Raw genomic sequence first — 22213 nt, forward strand, 5'->3', positions numbered from 1 at the left:
GCAAGACCAAAACATAAGAGTCAAGGAAGCAACTTCAGAATGGCATCTATCACAAATTGGGCTTATATGTGAATAGAAACAAGCTAATTTGTCTTTAGACATCTGTGCCTTATGCACCACCTTACATTGTATCAATGTATGTTTAGCACACAAAGGGGACATGTTAACTAATAGAAAAATTTTTTCCCATTTTTCTATAGGTAAAATGAATTGGTTCAAGCCAAAAAATTTTACAAAATTGAAACTATATTCATATTGTATGTTTAATTATTGGATTAACCATTTGTTTATTTAATTTAGAAATAACAAATGGTAGAGAAGTCCCTAAAGTGGAAGGCAAAGAAAACCCTTGTACAGATTTACATTCCAGGTTTACCTATTGTGGGAATAATGTTAATAGCCAAATCTTGTGTCCAAAGTATTAAATATCAGATATTAATCGCCCAATAGTAAAATCTAAAATTCAGTAAAGCCAAACCACCATCCTTTTTAGACTTCTATAAATATTTTTTTTAACTTAATCTAGGATTTTTGTTCTGCCATATATATTAAGAGATTTTAGAATCTAAAGTATCAAAGAAGGATTTAGAAATAAAAATTGGTAATGCTTGAAACAAGTATAAAAATTTTGGTAGGAGAATCATCTTAATAGCGTTAATTCGGCCAAGCATTGATAGAAACAATGGGGGCCATTTAATAAACATTTGATTAATTTGATCAATTAAAGGTAAAAAAAAATTATGCTTAACTAAATCCTTATGTTTCTTAATAATTTTAACACCCAGGTAAGTAAGATAATCATTAACCAGTCTGAATGGTGAACATCTATAAATTGGAACCTGCATATTTAAAGGGAAGAGTTCACTCTTATTAAGGTTCAATTTATAGCCCGAAAAATTACTAAACTTATCAAGCAGTGTAGTAGTGCCAGAATAGATTTTTCGGGGTTAGAAATATATAAGTAATAAATCATCAGTGTATAGTGATAACTTATGTGTTTCATCCCCACAGGTGATACCAAATATATTAGTTGATTCATGAATAGCAATGGCCAAAGGTTCAAAAGCAATATCAAATAGCAATGGACTAACAGGACAACCTGGTGCCGCAAAACAACTGAAAAAAAGGGAGATCTTTGATTATTGGTAAATACCGACGCCAAAGGGGTAAGGTATATTAATTTAATCCAAGATACAAATGTCGGACTAAAATTAAATTTTTCAAGCACACTAAACAAATATGTCCATTCATCTCTGTCAAACACTTTCTCAGCATCTAGTGAAATGACACTAGAAAAGAGAAGTTATTAAGTGTGAGAACCAGTTCTGCCAATCGGAGGAGCGTAGTGGTGGGGGGGAACTGGTGAGGTCTATTATCCAGGAAGTAGCGGAGGGCTTTGAGGCCTTCTTGATGGGGAATGGAGGTGTATAAGGATTGGACATCCATAGTAAAAATGTAGCGGTTGGGACCGGGGAATTGGAAGTTATTGAAGAGGTGGAGGGCATGGGATGTATCCCGGATGTAGGTGGGGAGGGACTGAACTATGTGTGACAAAATGGAGTCCAAGTAGGCAGAATTCTCAGACTTAATACCTTCTCTTTTGGCTCTTCCCACTTTCTTCAGACTAAAGGTGTAGCTATGGGAACTGGCATGGGACCCAGCTACGCCTGCCTCTTCGTTGGTTATGTGGAACAGTCTGTACTCCAGACCTATCCTGGCACTGCTCCCCAACTTTTTCTTCGGTACATTGACGACTACAATGGTGCTGCTTCCTGCACTCATGCTGAGCTCATCAATTTCATCGACTTTACCTCAAACTTCCACCCAGCCCTCAAATTCACTTACTCTATCTCGGACACTTCTCTCCCCTTTCTCGATGTCTCGGTCTCCATCTCTGGAGACAGACTGTCCACTAACATCTTCTACAAGCCCACTGACTCTCATACCTACCTCGACTATACCTCTTCCCACCCTGCCACATGCAAAAATGCCATTCCCTATTCCCAGTTCCTCCGTCTCCGCCGCATCTGCTCCCAGGATGAGGCTTTCCGTTCCAGGATATCTCAAATGTCGTCTTTCTTTAAGGATCGTGGTTTCCCTTCTACCGTCATCAATGATGCCCTCACCCACATCTCCTCCATTTCCCGCACTTCGGCCCTCACCCCATCCTCCCACAACCACAACAGGGACAGAGTTCCCCTTGTCCTTACCTACCACACCACCAGCCTCCGGATAAAGCACATTATCCTCTGCAACTTATGCCACCTTCCCAACAGGACCCCACACTAAGCACATCTTTCCCTCCCTACCCCTCTCCGCTTTCCGAAGGGATCGGTCCCTCCGCGACTCCCTTATCCACACATCCATCCCCACTGATCTCCCACCCGGCACTTATCCCTGTAAGCGTAAGTGCTACACCTGTCCCTACACCTCATCTCTTGCAACCATTCAGGGCCCCAAACAGTCCTTCTAGGTGAGACAACACTTCACTTGTGAGTCTGTTGGGTCATCTATTGCATCTGGTGCTCCCGGTGCGGCCTCCTCTACATTGGTGAAACCCGAAGCAGATTGGGGGACGGCTTCGTCGAGCACCTCCACTCTGTCCGCCACAACAGACAGGATCTCCCGATAGCCACCCACTTCAACTCTGCTTCCCATTCAGATATGTCCATACATGGCCTCCTCTACTGCCATGATGAGGCTAAACTCAGGTTGGAGAAGCAACACCTCATATACCGTCTAGGTAGTCTCCAGCCCCTTGGTATGAACATAGAATTCTCCAACTTCCGGTAATTCCCTCCACCTCCCTTCCTCTATCCCTATTTCACTGTACCCCCTCCCCCAGCTCCCTCATGGTTCCGCCTCCTTCCTCTACCACCCATTGTTTTCAGGGCTATAACTTCAATGCTTCCCCTCCCCAACCCCTTTGTCTTTCAAATAACTGGTCTATCAACTGACGCTAGAAGCATTCTTCAAATCCTTCCCCATCTTTCATTCTTCAGTCCTGACGAAGGGTTCCAGCCCAAAACGTCAAGTCATCGTTTCTGACTGATGCTGCCCAACCTGCCGAGTTCATCCAGCGTACTGAAAGTGTTGCTTTGATCTTTTACAGCATCTGCAGATTATTTTGTGTTTACAGTCAGTTTGGGTTACCTGGAGAAATTGGTGGTAGTAGAACACTACATTCACAAAGGCCATAGGATTGACTTCAATAGCACAAAACTACTATGCCACTCTAATGCCTTTTGGGATTGTCTGGTAAAGGAAGCCATTGAAATAAAACGAAGACAAAGGTTTCGCTCCAAGTAAGAAGTGGAATTTAATTGTAAGCAAGGTGGGAGAAGCAGAAACCTGATTGGATAAGGACCAACCAATCAGGAGGGATGGACTACGGGGTATAAATACCATCGGTCTAGACTAACCTAGGCATCACCCCTGAAGAAGATGGCAGAGCTGTCATCAAAACCTCGGTTATAATTGATACCTATACCCGGCTGGAAGCCTGAGAAGAGTTTATTCATCATTATCATTTTAAATATTTTTGTAACCCAGCTCTTTAACATGGCTACAAAGGTAACTCCATGCCCATATCAGTGCTGCCAGGTTATTTGTCCATTGTCAGAAACTATACAATCGAATATCATCCAAACTGGAGAATTTAATTGACTTCTAAAACTACCGTTTCACTGTGTCCCTGCTTAGTGACCAGATAAGTTGCAAACCATTCATGCACTGTATCCACATAGTTCCAATTCCTTCAATATTGTCTGCTCCAACGTTTGCATCCTCCCCCCAATGCACCACTGCTGAGAAAGTGATAATCCCACCCACACAACTATTCCAGATACTTAGTAGATTTTATTCTTCACAATTCCAAACTCTGCAGAAGTCTGGCATCCACACATTCCCCAACAAAGTCATTCTTTGCCATTTCTGTCACTGGTGTCTGTGTTGACTCCTCATCGTTTAAAAACCATCTCCTTAACATGGTTTTGCTCATTATTTCTATGTCCCTACTCCTACAGTTTCTTTTTAAAATACAGTTGCACTTACTTGACACTTGCAACAGAAAAATATCCTAAAGTCCAACACAGCTAATCTTAAGGAAGGTGTTTGAAGGTTCGGTTACAATTGAATTACCAGAATCTTAAATGAAAAGAAGATGGATCAATACAGGAATACCACAAGTCCAAAATATTTTCCTCACCTTTCCAAATTTCTTTTTTAATTCTTGGTAGGCATCTCCTCATGATATTTGAGAACTATCACTGAGAAGCCTTATTTCTCCCAAACATCCTGACTCAAACCAACCCTAGTGGAAGCTATATTACAGACATAGCAGGAGGTTGTGAATTAAGTAATGAAAAAAAAAGTTCGTTGAATTTAGATATAGAGGTTTGGCAGAAAATGGCACACATGGAAAAGAAACAACTTGGTTTCACAAATTGAAAACCAGGAACAAAAATAGGTCATTTAACTTCTTAAAATTATTATATAATTTAATAAGGTGGTGGTTCATCTGTCACTTAATTCTACTACCTGGCTTCACTACATTTGCTAAAATACTTTGTTATATATAAACACAAATTCATCAAACTCGTATTTAAAATTAATAAGCAATTTGTATGCATTGCATTCATAAAAGATCACTCAAATCATTGAATGCCCTTTGCACATAGAAGTATTTGAGAAAAAGATTGCAATTACTCTTTAAAGTTTTGGTTTTATCTTTTAAAAGAAAGATTGCAAACTTACCGGGATGTGTGGCAAAGTTATGGTAACTTGGTCACCTTTTCCAACTTGTAGCTCACCCTCACAAGAGGTGTCAATGGATGCTGGTTTAAAATCATCTGAAAGCAAGCAGATAGACAGATTAATTGACAAAATAGAAAATTCTGTCCCTTGATTTGCAGCAGATTGTTTTCTTTATTTGTATGCTTTTTATTCTTGAGAAAGATTGATAAGGAAACTTGCCCCAACTTAATTGCACTTCTGTTTAAGATCCTACAGAAGTTATTGCAATGTGTGCAAGACAATATAATACTGAATGAAAGTCTAAATTAGTGCCTTTAGGTATCCTTACAGCAGGCCATTTGAACTAATGAATCCACTTCATGTCACAAGAGTTGTTAAGGATATGGATTTTTGTAAATAAACTGTCAATATCTCAGAGGATTAATCCTGACCCAACACATTGATGCAATTACAAAGCAGGCACACCAGTAGCAATACTTCATTAAGAGTTTGAGGAGGTTTGATACGTCAGCAAATTCCGACAGATGTATAGAGGACAACATTTCAATTGACTGCATTACAGTCTGGTATGGAGACTCCAATTCACAGGATTGAAAGAAGGTGCAGAGGGTTGCAGGCTCAGCCAGCTAATCATGGCTACAACCCTCCCCACCATCGAGGACACCTTTAAATGGCAATGCCCATCACCATCTGGGACATGCCTTCTTCTCACTAATACCATTGGGGAGAAGATACAGGAGCCTGAAGACTCTCACTCAATATTTTAAGAACAGCTTCCTCCCCCAGCAGATTTCTGAATGGTCCATGAACTCAACATCACTATTTCTCTTTTGAACTTTGTTTCATTGTAACTTAATTTTAAATGCCACGCAACAATACGACAGTGGTGATTCAGATTCTGCTTTTGGATAGATAAAATTACAAGCACAGTCAATACTTATTTCTTTTTTCAAAGATGTTGCCTGACTTGCTGGCTATTCTTAATTCTTGCATTACTATCGTTGCTCACTCACAGAAACCTCTGTTGAATAATCAGGCAGGAGGAAATGCTTGCATATGAACATAAATAATTGCACTGAGGGAAAACTAAAAATACAGGGAAATAAGTTCTTAAATAGTATCATTACCATTCGATGGTATGTCCCTTTCAAATATTTATCACACCAGTGCATGTCCAGTATTCCGGAAAAAACATTAAATCAAAAGCCCCTGCTTTCTAATAAAGATGCAATATACACACACATACACATATACCGTCTAACTGAAAATTGCAGAAAACTGCAGATACTGGAAAACTCAAGTAAAGCAGAACATGTCGGAAACACTCAGCAGGCCTGGCAGCATTTGCAGAGGGAGAATCGTTTACTGTCCACAGAACAGATAAGGTGTGCAATCTGTTTCCGTCGGGACACCGGGGCCGCCCGGTTGCGCTCGGACTGGTCGGGGGGCGAGGTTTGGCAACAGGATGGGCAGAGTGGCGCTTCCACCCAGAACAACCGTTAGCCCCGCTGCGGCCTCCCCGGCTTCGGTTCGGCCTGAACACGGGGATCCTCGCCATGCAAGCCGAACACCATGGTGGCCCAAGCCTGCCGAGTGTCCCGCTGCTGTTTAAGATTCCCAGCGTGTGCAGGCTGCAGATGTCCAGACCGCCGCCTCCCCACTCACAGCGGATGGTGTGGAACGAGCTTTTAGGCCGTTTCTCGAAGCTCTCGCCCAATTTCAGCACATGTTCCTCCTTGCCCAGCGCCGGCTGTGCGGTGCCATTCATTGCCGAACTGCTCACTCATCAACCGCCTGGCTTCGATTTGGAAGGCCGGCGGGGTTGGGGGTGGGGAACGGCGACCACCGGCAACGGGCCGAAGTCGTGGCCGTTAAACTCTAAACGTAAACATGCCCAGCTCGCGGGCCGCACTCGCCACGCATGCGCCAACCGGCGGGGGGGGGAGATCACGCATGCGCGTGTCGTGACGCTGTCAGCGGGTATGGTCGAGCGAGCAAGGTGAGGGCCGATATTTTCTCGTTTGCTTAGGCAACGGATTTCGTACCGAACGCTTCAGCAGCTAGCGAGTTTTGTTATTAAATGTGTTTCTCGCTCTCTCAGGGACGTAGTGTCGCAGACTTCGGCTTGCGTTTCTGTCGAGCCTTGAAAACGTTAACGCGATTCAAAGCCGTGACCTGTACGCAGTGAGTCCTTAGGCTATTAGTGGTACCGTACCTTGATCACTAAAGTTGAGTATTTTCCTAAGGGGTTGTCTATTAGTGAGGCCTCAGGTGGCCGTAGAAGCCGATCCGCGACCTACATATACTGGTTCAGTGTGGGCAAGAGTAAGTGGTGGCTGTGTTTAGTGGTTGGGTCTTTTGTTCAGGCTTTACTTTCGCAGAACGGCGGGCTATTAGCGCACTCGTGAGGGATAGCACATTCTGCTTTATGTACGGTCATTTGAAAACCACGTGTGTACAAGGTTAATGCGATGTGTCTGGTCCTTAACCCCATAATATTGATGCGTGTGTGAATAATGATTTTTTTTTGAGATGTTGGGATCTAAAAGAGATGTCTCTATGGATGATATACAGGCTCACTTCATGTTACGAACGCCTGATTTATGGACGCCACGTATACATAAATGAGTTCCCGTAAATATTATTAAATTCAAATGAGAACCAGTCTTGGTGGTGGTGGGGGGGGTGGGTGGTGGCGGGGAAGAGGATGGAACACTATTTATCAGTAATCGGGCACCACTGTCTTTTAAGTACACAGACTGTCAGTTTCAGCTTTTAAATGAGGCCATTTAAAGAGCCTTTCTTTGAAAATTGACAAGTATTTTCTACTGTTATGGACAATGCCCGCTGATACGACAAGACATCACGATTTTACACAGGTGTCCCCCACTTTTCGAACGTTTGCTTTACGAAACCTCACTGTTACGAAAGACCTACATTAGTACCCTGTTTTCGCTAACAGAAGGTGTTTTCACTGTTACGAAGAAAGGCAACGCGCGCCCGAGCAGCCGCTCTCCCCCGGATTCGGAACTGCATTCTCGCTGGCATTGCTTAAACACATGTCTGTGAGCAGTCGTTTGCAAGATGAGTTTTAAGGTGTCGGAAAAAGCCTGAAAGAGTTCGTAAGGGTGTTACACTTAGCGTAAAACTAGATATAATTAAGCATTTTGATCGTGGTGAACGAAGTAAGGACAAAGTGAGTTTGGCTTGTGGAAGCTGACCAAGATGATGTTGAAGAGGTTTTGGCATCCCATGACCAAGAACTGATAGATGAGGAGCTGATGCAATTGGAAGAGGAAATGATAACAATCGAAACCAAATGAGTAATGATAAAAAGTATGACTTTAATTTTGAAAGGGTATGTAGGTTTAGGGGGGATTTGTAGGATGGTTTGAGTGCTTACAAAGAACTGTATGATAGAAAAATGTGCGAGGTTCAGCAGTCAAGCAAGCCTTCCACATCAGCCGCAGCAGACGACGAACCTCGACCTTCGACATCGGGGCGGCCAGACATAGAAGAAGATGAGCTGCCTGCTCTAATGGAAACAGACGATGTCAAGATGACACCCCAGTGTCCCACCACCCCACACCCAGGCCGCAGACAGATACCGATTTGCGGAGAATGCAGCGGTAGCCGGGAGGCACACAGCACATCTTTAAGAAAAAAGCCGAAATAAACATGATAATTAATTACGTGCTGGGTGGCACCTAATTAATTAGCTTGTTTATTTCGGCTATTTTCTTAAAGATGTGCTGTGTGCCTCCCGGCTACTGCTGGACCGCTGCATGCTTCGCAACAATGTATCGGGTCGCTGCCTGGAGGATGGGGGCCACTGCACCACCCCAGCCTCCAACTCAGCCTAACACACCCAATTCCGGTAAGTGATACTATACTGTACATACGTTATTTCTACTTTATATCAGCTGTGTATTTTTACGTGTTATTTGGTATGATTTGGCAGCTTCATAGCTTAAAGGTTACTGGAGAGCGCTTGCGCCGTGTTTTTGCTGATGGCGCTTGCGTGAGATTTTCACTACGGAGAACAGTTCAGGCAATGAATGTGGAGAAGTATTTCTACTTTATATAAGCTGTGTATTTATCATATCATTCCTGCTTTTACTATATGTTACTGTTATTTTAGGTTTCATGTGTTATTTGGCACAAGTTGCTAGGTTATTTTTCGGTCTGCGAATGCGCACAAAATTTTCCCATATAAATAAATGGTAATTGCTTCTTCGCTTTACGACATTCCAGCTTACGAACCGTTTCATAGGAATGCTGTACCTTCGGATGGCGGGGGAAACCTGTACTATTGTCATTTTGCAGGGAAAGACGTTCATGTTAATTATATTTTATCAACACCGTTACAATACTGTGGAGGTATGGTACCATATTAAATCAAAGGTTCAAAGGTACAGTTTAACGTCAGAGAAATGTATACAATATACATCCTAAAATGCTTTTGCTTCGCAACCATCCACAAAAACAGAGGAGTACTCCAAAGAGTGAACAACAGTTAAATATTCAAACACGAGGAAATCTGCAGATGCTGTAATTTCAAGCAACACACATAAAAGTTGCTGGTGAACGCAGCAGGCCAGGCAGCATCTCTAGGAAGAGGTACAGACGACGTTTCGGGCCGAGACCCTTCGTCAGGACTATTAGAACCCAAAGTCTCCCCCCACCCCCCAGCTCCCCAATTAGGAGCTCAATTTGCCATTGCTCATGTGATCTACATTTGACTAACATCAGGCAGTAGTTACTGCTGCAGAAAAACTGCAAGGCATATTTTATGGGACCAAGATGAGTGCACCCCACTTCCCAGTTTTTACCTCCATTGATTGCTCCAGTAATTCCCTTAAAACCATAAGATATAGGAGCAGAATTAGGCCATTCATCATTCTGTGTATTTTCTAACTTATGGACAAATTCAACTATTCAACCGAAAAATGGAACATGTTTGCAACCTAGGCTTGACCTGTAGTGGGCTGAACATGAGAATTGATAACTGGTGCTCTTGATAAATACACTGAAATCTGGCTCTATTGAATGGATCTTTTAGCAGCTGTTTACAATGAATATCAGTGATTTGGATGAAGTGATTCAGTAAATATATCCAAAGTAAAAGCTTAAAATCGTCAGCAGTTCTGGCTGCATCCAGGCCTGTAGATGATACAAAGATGAGTGGAGATGAGGGTGCAGAGAGGCTAAAGATATTAGAACATAGAACCAAGAAAACCTACAGCACAGTACAGGCCCTTTGGCCCACAAGGTTGTGCCGATTATGTCTTTACCTTAGAAATTACCTAGGGTTACCCATAGCCCTCTATTTTTCTAAGCTCTATTTTTCTAACTTGTCCAGTCGTCTCTTAAAAGACCCTATCATACCCCCTCCACACTGTCTCCGGCAGCCTATTCCACGCACTCACCACTCTCTGCATAAAAATACTTACCCCTGGCATCTCCTCTGTATCTACTTCCAAGCACCTTAAAACTGTGCCCTCTCATGCTAGCCATTTCAGTCCTGGGAAAAAGCCTCTGACTATCCACACGATCAATGCGTCTCATCATCTTGTACACTTCTGTCAGGTCACCTCTCATCCTCCATCGCTCCAAGGAGAAAAGGCTGAGTTCATTCAACCTATTCTCATAAGGCATGCTCCCCAATCCAGGCAACATCCTTGTAAATCTCCTCTGCATCCTTTCTATGGTTTCCACATCCAACCTGTAGTGAGGCAACCAGAACTGAGCACAGTACTCCAAGTGGGGTCTGACCAGGGTCCTATATAGCTGCAACATTACCTCTCAGTTCCTAAACTCAATCCCACGATTGATGACGACCAAATCACTGAATGCTTTCTTAACCACAGAGTCAACCCGCGCAGTGCAGGTGGAGGAATCAGAGATCATCCGCTTTGGTAATGATGTTGATGTGCAGAGGGATTTGGGGTCCTGGGACATCTGCCACTGCAAGATAATGTTTAAGTACAGCAAGAGAGTTTGGGAGCAAGTGTATAGATAGATGGTTTCCTTTAATTGTACAGGGTCCTAGTGAGACTGTACATAGAATGATATGTGCAGGCCTCGTCTCCTTACTTAAGGAAATGGTGATTGAGGAACAACGAAGCACTTTACCAAATTGATTCATGGAATGTGCAAGTTGTCCGATGAGAGATTAACTGGACTAAGCCTATATAGTCTCCTGAGTTTAGCAGAATGAGAGGTGATCACACTGAAACACTAAAATCCTTCCAGGGCTTAACAAGACAGTGTTGGAATAATGTTTCTGTTAGCTGAGGTGATTGGAATCAGTGGTCACAGCCTTAACTTAAGGGTTTGATCATTCAGGACTGAGGCAAGAACCAAGTTATTCATTTAGAAGGAAGTGAAGTTTTGACATTTTCTACCAAAGCTTTGGAGGTTCACTGGCTAAAGTGTATTAAAGTTACAGATATTAAAGAAATTGATGGATATGGGAATAGTGTTGATCAGCCATGATCTTATTATTGAATTTCTGGGCTGACATGAGGATCCAAATAGCCTACTCTTACTGTTGTTTCTTTGTTAAACTGCAAGGACTGGTTGCTGGTTTGTGGCAGTATATTAATCATTGCAACCTTAGAGATATTTGAACTGATAACTTGTTACTCTTTGGGAGATACTCTTGTTGATACATAGAAATGTCTGTAACAATGAGATGTATAGATTGTTATATATTTTAATTTTATATTTTTTAAATGTGTTCGTTGTTACTTTTGTTTGCAGTATTGACATCCAGAAAAATTTTAAATTGCATTATACAGTTTTGAATTTTAAACTAAAGATGCAACGTTTACTTTTCCTCTTTGCTTTAAGATCAGCTGGAATATTGAAGACGCAATGAATTATGTGGGGACAAATGATCCATGTACTAGTCAAATGCCTGCAACAGAAGGCATACATGATGGCACTCTACAGAGCAGCACAATTACTGTAACGTATTCAAAATCAGAGACCCCTTTACCTGTAACAGGGAACAAGGGAAGGACCCTCACCCCTGCAGAGATGGAAATGCTCATGAAGGACCAGAGCTTGGTATCAGACTTTAAACAACAAAAGCTGGAAAGAGAGGCACAGAAAAACTGGGATTTGTTTTACAAGAGGAACAGCACCAACTTTTTCAAAGATAGACATTGGACAACCAGGGAGTTTGAAGAACTGAATGCATGTAGAGATGTAAGTAACAATAAACTAGTGCAGTGATAAACTATCTAGCTGTGGGTCAGGAAACTGGTTGACTTTTAGATGTTTTAAAATGGTTTGAAATGGTTTAGTAAGCTGCCCAATTAGGATTAGTGAATAAATGCTGGCCTTGGTATTGGTATACAATCCTAACAAATGACAAAGTGATAGATATTAGCTCCCACTACTATTCAAATGGCCCTACTGAAGTCAGAATAAAACCTCCAGCAAAGGGTTTCTATAATTTTCCCATCCGTTGTCATTTCTGGCATAATTTGAAGTCCCATGTTTATTCCCTTTTTCATTGCTACTTCTTCTTAGCTCCACCCCCTTGCTTATATTATGTTTCCAGCAAAGTTGGTGCAGGCATAAGGTGTTTTTCGGATGGCTGTCAACAATGGGAGATGTACTTCTCTATCACTGTTAAATTGATCATTACTTTTTAATCAGACTGCTTACTAAGTAATTACCAATAAATGAGACTGCGCTTTCTCTGTTATTCATTTTGAAAGGTGAATGCACATTATTATGAACTCCTCACTTGCATCTTCCAAGTGCTCACTCAGGCCAATTCAGATAGCACACAAACTTCTTTTGTTGAGCTTCAAGTTCCATACTCCATCCACCACCAAGAATGCTTCCTTCTGCCTTGAGAGTAGCATGCCTCGACCCTCTCATTCTCCAGTGTATCTGCCCTTTCTGCTCATCTATCAATGTCATCTTCACACCTTTCAACTTTTTAGTCTAAAACATTCTTGCCAAAGCCCAGTACCAATCCACCCATTTTCTTAGCTTATCTTCTTAATTATGTGCCTAATATTTTCTTCTATCACTGATGGTGGTGTTCAGTTTTTAAGTGAAGCTCATGGTTTCATCTTGTTATGTTAATGCTGCTGTAAATTTTCCTTTGCAGCTTGAGCATCAAAAACTGACCATCTTGGAAGCAGGCTGCGGAGTTGGAAACTGTCTATTCCCTCTATTAGAGTGTGATCCAAATGTTTTCATTTATGCTTGCGACTTCTCTCCCCGAGCTGTAGAATTCGTGAAGGTAGTCAAAAGTAGTTAAAATGTTAATATAAATATTTCTGACTTTTGTATTAACACTTTTTTTCTTTATAATTTTTTCTGCCAAAATTCTTAAAAATGAAATGTGTTAAATATATGATGGCGATAGATTTGATCATAAACTCTATGTGTACAGATGATAAATGGTGCACACAAAAGTCTTGTTGATGCAAATATAAATACAAAAACCTTGAAACCAGCAGCAGAAACAGACAATTTGGATTGTTAAATTACCGTCTAAGAATGAAAAACATTCCAAAGTACTTCTGAATGCCCTCAGTGCTATAATGGAAAAAAAGTCACCTCTATGTTGGATATAGCACTATTCCACAGCTAACATTGTTATGACACTGAGATACATCCTAGGATGCCCTGGGATATATCATTATTATCATCAGGATGTAACCTGAGGTCATCGAGTGTTTTGTGTTATTTCAGTATCTAACAACTTTACCCAGGCAACCCAGCCAGGGTGGATTAGGCCCTGGCTTGTGTCCCAGCAGTACTGGTCCATGGGTCACACCTTTTGATTCATAGCCACTTGGAGGCTTGCTCTGCAGCCTCTGTGATGGTCCTGGTGGCTGCTTTCTTTGCAGCCCCGTAACGCCAAAAAGAGAATAGGTTCTGCAGTGACCTAGCCAGCAAAACCTCTACATCCCACTTCTATAGGCTTGTATCATGTCCCCAACCCATGTCTTTGACATGCAGTTAAATTTCAGTGGAATGCAGTATTTATTTGTTTTGTAAGGAAAGCAATTGTTTCAAAATATTTTATAATTCAATAACTATTTTATGCAGTGTAGGAAGCAATTTAAAGCGACAGTAGTAAGTAATTGCTGATAATGATTCAAGTTTATGTTATAGAGGACAATTGATGTGAGAATCCTTCATAGAATTTTTTCATCTATTGCAATGTTTCTTGTTCTTAAAGCAAAATCACTTGTATGAGTCTGAGAGATGTAAGGTCTTTCAGTGTGACCTGACAAAAGATGATTTACTGGAGAATGTGCCTGCTGATTCTGTGGATGTTGTTATGCTGATTTTTGTGCTCTCTGCCATTCATCCTGAGAAGATGCAGATGGCCTTAGAAAATATTTATAAAGTAAGTACTTAACAAATCACAAGCTATATTCTATTCTGCTGTGGCATATAATAGAATTAAACTTAATATTAATGGTCTTTTTGATCCGGATGCAGCGATTCAGATCAACGGGTTTACTATACACCGTTAGGCTAGATCTATAGAGTCTCTCAAAAGCAGAGGTGGAGGAGTATGCTTCACGATCAACTCTTCTTGACAAATATATCAGTGCTGTCCCAATTCTGCTCACCAGACCTGGAATATCTAGCAGTAAAGTGTCGTCATTTTTACCTACCTCGGGAGTTCTCTGGGGTCATTCTGGTAGCAGTTTACATTCCACCTCATCCAATGTCAAGCAGACTTTAGATGATCTGAGTAATGGGACCAACATGCACGAAACAGCATAGCCTAATGCCTTCACCATCGTTTTGGGAGATTTTAACAAGGCCAGTCTGAAAAAATCACTAAGCAACTACCATCAACAGGTCACTTGCAATACCAGAGGAAACAACACACTGGACCATTGCTAAACCACCATCAATGCCTACTGTGCTATTTCATGCCCTCACTTCGAGAAGTCTGATCACCCTGCTGTACTTCTACTTCCTGAGTATAGGCAGAAACTGAAGACTGCAGCACCAGCAGTGAGGACCAAGAATGTATGGATAAGGGAGCAGAGGAGCACCTACAGGACTGCTTCAAATCAGTGGACTGGACTGTATTCAGGGATTCATCTTTGAATCTGGATGTGTATGCTGCAGTTGTTACCAACTTCATTAAAACCTGTGTGGATGAGTGTGTGCCTACAAAGACTTACTGTACATTCCCAAACCAAAAGCCATGGATGAACCAGGAGGTACGTCATCTGCTGAAGGCTAGATCTGTGGCATTCAAGTCTGGTAACCCAGGCCTGTACCAGAAAACCAGGTATGATTTGCAGAGTGCTATTTCAAGGGTGAAGAGACAGTTTCGAATGAGGTTGAAGACGATATCAGATGCACGGCAACTCTGGTAGGGTCTGCAAGACGTTACTTCCTACAAAGTGAAACCCAATAGTATGAACGGCAGCAATACTTCACTACCAGATGAACTCGACGTCTTCTATGCACACTTTGAAAGGGAGAACACAACTACGGCTGTGAAGATCCCTGCTGCACCTGATGACCCTGTAATCTCCGTCTCAGAGGCTGATGTTAGTCTGACTTTAAAGAGAGTGAACCTTCGCAAGGCAGAAGGTCCTGATGGAGTACCTGGTAAGACTCTGAAAACCTGTGCCAACCAGCTAGCGGGAGTATTCAGAGACATTTTCAACCTTTCACTGCTACAGCAGAAGTTCCCACTTGCTTCAAAAAGACAACAATTATACCAGTGCCTAAGAAGAATAATGTGGTCTGCCTTAATGACTATCACCGGGTAGCACTCACATCGACAGTGATGAAATGCTTTGAGAGGTTGGTCATGACTAGACTGAGCTCCTGCCTCAGCAAGGACCTGGACCCATTGCAATTTGCCTATCACCGCAATGGGTCAACAGCAGACGCAGTCTCAATGGCTCTCCACACGGCTTTAGACCACCTGGACAACACAAACACCTACATCAGGATACTGTTCATCGACTATAGCTCAGCATTTAATACCATCATTCCCACAATCCTGACTGAGAAGTTGCAGAACCTGGGCCTTTGTATCTCCCTCTGCAATTGGATCCTTGACTTCCTAACTGGAAGATCACAGTCTGTGCGGATTGGTGATAACATATCCTCCTTGCTGACGATCAACTCTGGCGCACCTCAGAGGTGTGTGCATAGCCCACTGCTCTTGTCTCTATATACACATGTGTGGCTAGGCATAGCTCAAATACCATCTATAAATTTGCTGGCGATACAACCATTGTTGGTAGAATCTCAGGTGGTGACGAGAGGGTGTACAGGAGTGAGCTATGCCAACTAGTGGAATGGTGCTGCAGCAACAACCTGGCACTTAACGTCAGTAAGACGAAAGAGCTGATTGTGGACTTCAGGATGGGTAGGATGAAGGAACACATACCAATCCTCATAGAGGAATCGGAAGTGGAGCGAGTGAGCAGCTTCAAGTTCCTGGGTGTCAAGATCTCTGAGGATCTCAAAAACTTCTAGATGTACTGTGGAGAGCATTCTGACAGGCTGTATCAGTATCTGATATAGAGGGGCTACTGCATAGGACCAAAACAAGCTGCAGAAGGTTGTAAATCTAGTCAGCCTACAAAGTACCCAGGACATCTTTAGGGAGCAGTGTCTCAGAGAAACAGCGTCCATTATTAAGGACCTCCAGTACCCATGGCATGCCCTTTTCTCACTGTTAGCATCAGGTAGGGAGGTACAGAAGCCTGAAGACACACACTCAGCGATTCAGGAACAGTTTCTTCCCCTCTGCTATCCGATTCCTAAATGGACATTGAAGCTTTGGACACTACCTTGCTTTTTTTAAATATGCAGTATTTCTGTTTTTGCACATTTTCTTAAAATCTATTCAATATACGTAATTGATTTACTTGTTTGTTTATTATTTTTTACTCTCTGCTAGATTATGTATTGCACTGAACTGCTGCTGCTAAGTTAACAAATTTCATGTCACATGCCGGTGATAATAAACCTGATTCTGATTTTATAATTTAAACATAGCAGCACGATAGATTATTTTTAATTGAAAGAATTATTAATGTATCCTTGAAGAAACCAATGGCTAACTTTACTGCTCTATATTAATATATTAAGTTCATTATATACATTACTATAAACAAGATTTAGATATTTTCTGGCCTAACATTTCAATTAGAATGTACCCAAATATTTTGTAACAGGTGAATTACTCACATAGTCACACTTTTTTCACTTGGGAGCACTTCATGGTAAATCGTATACCAACTGTGACTTTGATTCTTGTGTATAACAGGTACTAAAACCAGGTGGATGCATCTTATTCAGAGATTATGGACTGTATGATCATGCCATGCTTAGATTCAAATCTGGACACAAACTTGGCCCAAACTTTTATGTTCGACAAGACGGAACCAGATCCTTCTTTTTTTCTGATGGTGAGATTGTTTAATGGTTTTCTTTTCAAGAAACTTTCAATTAGAATATTTGCATTTGAACTACATAAAGGCTGCACTTGGAGTTTATTGAAATTATTAAACCTAAGAGATATGCTATCAATTGAGCCAACCAAAATAACTCTCTATCTGGAAGGTATTCATGTTTGGTCTTGCCACTAGATGTTCTGCCAGCAGCTGTTTCCAGACAGCAGTCAGCAACTGAAATCCTTGGAAATATTGTGAATTTTGTCACAGGAAAGTTGAGCCTTATTGTGACACTGTCACTGTTGTCCTTACCAAAAAGGAAGTTATTGTTAAATCAAGGCCTTGTGTAGCTTGCATGCATTTGACAGACTCAATGGCACAATTTTGTAGAAAGCCAAGAGACCCTGAAAGGGTAGTTTCTTAGGAATGTCAGAAAATTTATTTTTTTAACCTTGTTCCATCAAAATTTGTATTTGGGTGAAATTTCGTAATGAAATGGGAACAGTGATAATGTTACTGGATTATAGCCCTGAGGTCTGTACTAATGATGCATAGATAAATTCAACTCATGCTTTGGCAGGTGCAAAAGTTAAATTATGTTAATTAAATATGAATAAAAATTTGATGTCAATATTAGTTACTATAAATCTAATAGATTATCATTTAAAAATTTGTTTGATTCACAATGTCCTTTGGAGAAAGAAATGTGTAAATGTATGGACATCCAAATTGGGAGCATTCAAATCCCTCAGAATCATAAAGCTCTACAATCTTTCGCCATTTGGATAATATGCTTCTTATCTATATCTCCTGCCAAAATAAACTATCTCACATTATGCTCTTATTTGCTTGAACTTTACCCTTTCATTTAATATATCTATATTCATTTGGTGTTGTTCCTTTTCATGCCATGTGGCTCATTGGTGGCATTTTTGCAGTTTCCATGGCGTTTGACTTTCTTATGAGGCCGAATTGCTAGCTCGACACTCAACCCAGCATGTATGGAAAGCGTGGAATTTGCTGGCTAGATTCGAACCCAGGATCATTCGCCTTGAAGTCTGGTGCTGATGCCACTACAACAGTGGCTAGCTGTGTATTCTCTTGTGGTCTCGTAATATTCTCTGCACAACTTACCTTCCTATTTACCTTTAGCTTCATCAGCAAATTAGCAACAATATCTTTGGTACTTCGTAATCAGTTATTTAAATTGTAAAAGGTTAATGCCCCAACAGTGATCCCTGTGGCACAACATTCATTATAATGCTTCAACCAGAAAATATCCATTTGGGCTACTCTTTATTTCTTATTAGCCTGGGAATCTTCTATCCATTTAGATATGTTGCCTACAGAATGTGGTTTTATCTTCTGCAATAACACTAAAATGCAGGCACAACTGGTGGAACTGCTACTGCATAACTCCAGCAGCGGGGATTCAATCCTTGTATCAGGTGACATCTATGTGGCCTTTGCACATTCTTCCTGTGATTGCCATTGTTCCAAACTTGTGTTCTCAAAATTCCTTACATTGCAAAAGGAGGTCATTTGGTCATCGAGTTTGCTGACTCTCAGAGTACAGAGTCAGAATCAGGTTTAATATCACTGGCGTATGTTGTGAAATTTGTTGTTTTGCAGCAGCAGTATGTTGTAATACATAATAAAAACTATAAATTACAATAATAAATAAATATATATATAATTAATTAAATAACATAATGCAATAAAAGAGAGGGAAGAATACCAAGATACTGCTCAAGGGTTCATTGTCCAATTCAAAATCTGATCACAGAAGGGAAGAAGCAGTTTTTGAAACATTGAGAGTGTGTCTTCAGGCTTCTGTACCACCTTGTCGATGGTAGTAATGAGAAAGGGACCTGTCCTGGGTTATGGGGGTCCTTAACAATGGGTGCCACCTATATTAATCTCATCCCCCACTTATTTCCCTGTGACCCTTTCTCCCTTGCATGCCATAAACACCTGAGTTTTTTATATAATATACTCACCTACAGTAGGGGCAATCTACAATAAACGGTTTACCTGCTGTTCATTACTATTTCTCCATACATCTTATTTTCCCTGTTGTAGTGGTACAAATCTGCAAGCAGTGGTCCTGAGAAACCTTAATATGGACTCGTATTCTAGGAAAACTCAAAAAGTATATGGAAATATATCCTGGTGTTCTGCACTTACTGCCATCCCTTAACTAATAAAGTAGTATCCCTTCATGTTAACCATCACTGGGAAGAAGCACTAAACATGTCAAAGGAATATAATTAGTGGAACAAAAAGCATTATTGTCTGTATTCATTTTTGTATCTTTTCACTGCAGAGTTTGTGGCACAGCTCCTGACATCTGTTGGCTATGAAGTGTTGGTGAATGAGTATGTTTTCCGAGAAACTGTTAATAAGAAGGAAGGTCTGTGTGTTTCAAGAGTTTTTCTTCAATGCAAATTTAAGAAGTCAAAGAGAGCACTGAGCATATGTAACACAAGTGATTCCATCAGCTGATTTTGTTTTTGATGTCTTGATAATTCACCCAGACAAACTTTGCAGAGAGGCGAACAATGCCAGACCTGTTCCTGAAATGCAAACAATAGGAATTCTGCAGATGCTGGAAATTCAAGCAACACACATAAAAGTTGCTGGTGAATGCAGCAGGCCAGGCAGCATCTGTAGGAAGAGGTGCAGTCGACGTTTCAGGCCAAGACCCTTCGTCAGGACTAACTGAAGGAAGAGTGAGTAAGGGATTTGAAAGTTGGAGGGGGAGGGGGAGATCCAAAATGATAGGAGAAGACAGGAGGGGGAGGGATGGAGCCAAGAGCTGGACAGGTGATAGGCAAAAGGGATACGAGAGGATCATGGGACAGGAGGTCCGGGAAGAAAGACAAGGGGGAGGCGGGGGGGACCCAGAGGATGGGCAAGGGGTCTATTCAGAGAGACAGAGGGAGAAAAAGGAGAGTGAGAGAAAGAATGTGTGTATAAAAATAAGTAACAGATGGGGTACGAGGGGGAGGTGGGGCATTAGTGGAAGTTAGAGAAGTCGATGTTCATGCCATCAGGTTGGAGGCTTCCCAGACAGAATATAAGGTGTTGTTCCTCCAACCTGAGTATGGCTTCATCTTTGCAGTAGAGGAGGCCGTGGATAGACATGTCAGAATGGGAATGGGATGTGGAATTAAAATGTGTGGCCACTGGGAGATCCTGCTTTCTCTGGCGGACAGAGCGTAGATGTTCAGCAAAGCGGTCTCCCAGTCTGCGTCGGGTCTCGCCAATATATAAAAGGCCACATCGGGAGCACCGGATGCAGTATATCACCCCAGCTGACTCACAGGTGAAGTGTTGCCTCACCTGGAAGGACTGTTTTTATATATATTGGCGAGACCCAACGCAGACTGGGAGACCGCTTTGCTGAACACCTACGCTCTGTCCGCCAGAGAAAGCAGGATCTCCCAGTGGCCACACATTTTAACTCCACATCCCATTCCCATTCTGACATGTCTATCCACGGCCTCCTCTACTGTAAAGATGAAGCCACTCTCAGGTTGGAGGAACAACACCTTATATTCCGTCTGGGTAGCCTCCAACCTGATGGCATGAACATCGACTTCTCTAACTTCCACTAATGCCCCACCTCCTCCTCGTACCCCATCTGTTACTTATTTTTATACACACATTCTTTCTCTCACTCTCCTTTTTCTCCCTCTGTCCCTCTGAATATACCTCTTGCCCATCCTCTGGGTCCCCCCCGCCTCCCCCTGTCTTTCTTCCCGGACCTCCTGTCCCATGATCCTCTCGTATCCCTTTTGCCTATCACCTGTCCAGCTCTTGGCTCCATCCCTACCCCTCCTGTCTTCTCCTATCATTTTGGATCTCCCCCTCCCCCTCCAACTTTCAAATCCCTTACTCACTCTTCCTTCAGTTAGTCCTGACGAAGGGTCTCGGCCTGAAACGTCAACTGCACCTCTTCCTACAGATGCTGCCTGGCCTGCTGCGTTCACCAGCAACATTTATGTGTGTTGCCTGTACCTGTAATGGTGCTTTTTAGGAAAAGGAAGAATTTACAAAGGTTAGCTTTATTTGTCACTTGTGCATCAAACGTACTGTGAAATGCATCATCGGGAAATCGGAAGTAAGACACAAAAATGAGTTGGTGATCTTTGCTGTACTGCTGCCAAAATGATGTTAGCTGAGTGGGAGGATGTGTTTCCCCCACGCAGCTAAGTATTATGGGAAAGGGATGCTTTTTCTAATGCCTGACTCAAAACAACACCTGATGAATTTATAGGAGAAGGTTATCTTGTACCTATTGCAAGAAAATATCTTAAATAAAAATTATGCATATTCCAAGATTGGAATTTTAGGATTTCTACCCTAGTTGTATTCACTTTTGTAAAGTGTCAATGTTGAAGGTTTTACAAACTTGCATAGTTCTTGTTGACATTTATTTTAATAAACTATATTTTTTAAAAAGTACATTTCAATTCTTTATGAATGCTACATTTTTGAGGATTTGTTCATTATAAAAAAACATTGAATTTACACTTACAGGTTTCTGTTTTTAAATCTTAAAACTGCAGCGTGTATCTGTATTTAAATTCACTTAAAATCCTAAATTCAGATGCTGCATATCCTTGGCTATCATCTATTGAATATGTGTATACATGTAAACTGAATTGCAGTCACTATATAAATAACATGGTATATAGGACACATTCTTGCTGGCTGTATTAACCTCTACAATATACAGTATATAGAGGGTAGTCCTGTCCTCACCTTAGTAGAGGTATTCCCTGTACCCTTTCCATCCCTTCTCCATCTTCCCTGCAACTTAAAACAAGTTTTGTCTTTTTATTATTTCTGCTAAAGGATCTTCAGTCTAAGGCATAAATGGTTCACTTTCCATAGATTCTGTCTGACCTTTCCAACAATTTTTTAATTTTTAAATCTCTGATCTATAGCTGTGCAGCTTTTTAAAAAATTTTCCTTCACCAACCTCTACTTCCTCAGGCTAAAGAAATTTGGTACATCCCTGATGA

The 22213-nt window shown here is 41.5% G+C and overlaps 2 protein-coding genes across 8 annotated transcripts in view; one reads left to right on the forward strand and one right to left on the reverse strand.

Annotated features, from left to right (window-relative positions):
- The window catches only part of eaf1 (ELL associated factor 1), a 30152-nt gene extending 23472 nt beyond the window's left edge, over positions 1-6680 (reverse strand). Inside the window, exons 1-2 of the mRNA XM_063069785.1 lie at positions 6421-6680; positions 4756-4850 (exon numbers count right to left, since the gene is read on the reverse strand). Coding sequence (XP_062925855.1) covers positions 4756-4850; positions 6421-6523 — 198 coding nt within the window. The 5' untranslated portion in view covers positions 6524-6680. The remainder of the gene's footprint in view (positions 1-4755; positions 4851-6420) is intronic.
- Positions 6681-6709: 29 nt separating this feature from the next.
- On the forward strand, positions 6710-19836 carry mettl6 (methyltransferase 6, methylcytidine). 7 transcript variants are annotated; one of them, XM_063069791.1, is made up of 7 exons: positions 6870-6939; positions 9010-9135; positions 11611-11970; positions 12890-13024; positions 13973-14143; positions 17054-17195; positions 19507-19836. In XM_063069791.1, the coding sequence occupies exons 2-7, from the start codon at positions 9031-9033 to the stop codon at positions 19683-19685; spliced, it is 1092 nt and encodes a 363-aa protein (XP_062925861.1). In that variant the 5' UTR covers positions 6870-6939; positions 9010-9030; the 3' UTR covers positions 19686-19836. The 7 variants fall into 7 exon arrangements, with proteins under 7 accessions (XP_062925864.1, XP_062925863.1, XP_062925862.1 ...); XM_063069794.1 differs by lacking the exons at positions 6870-6939; positions 9010-9135 and adding an exon at positions 6710-6754; XM_063069793.1 differs by lacking the exons at positions 6870-6939; positions 9010-9135 and adding an exon at positions 6727-6754 and having other exon boundaries at positions 11616-11970.
- The last annotated feature ends 2377 nt before the right edge of the window (positions 19837-22213 follow it).

The sequence above is a fragment of the Mobula hypostoma genome, chromosome 17 (genome assembly GCF_963921235.1).
Source record: "Mobula hypostoma chromosome 17, sMobHyp1.1, whole genome shotgun sequence".
NCBI lineage: Eukaryota > Metazoa > Chordata > Chondrichthyes > Myliobatiformes > Myliobatidae > Mobula > Mobula hypostoma.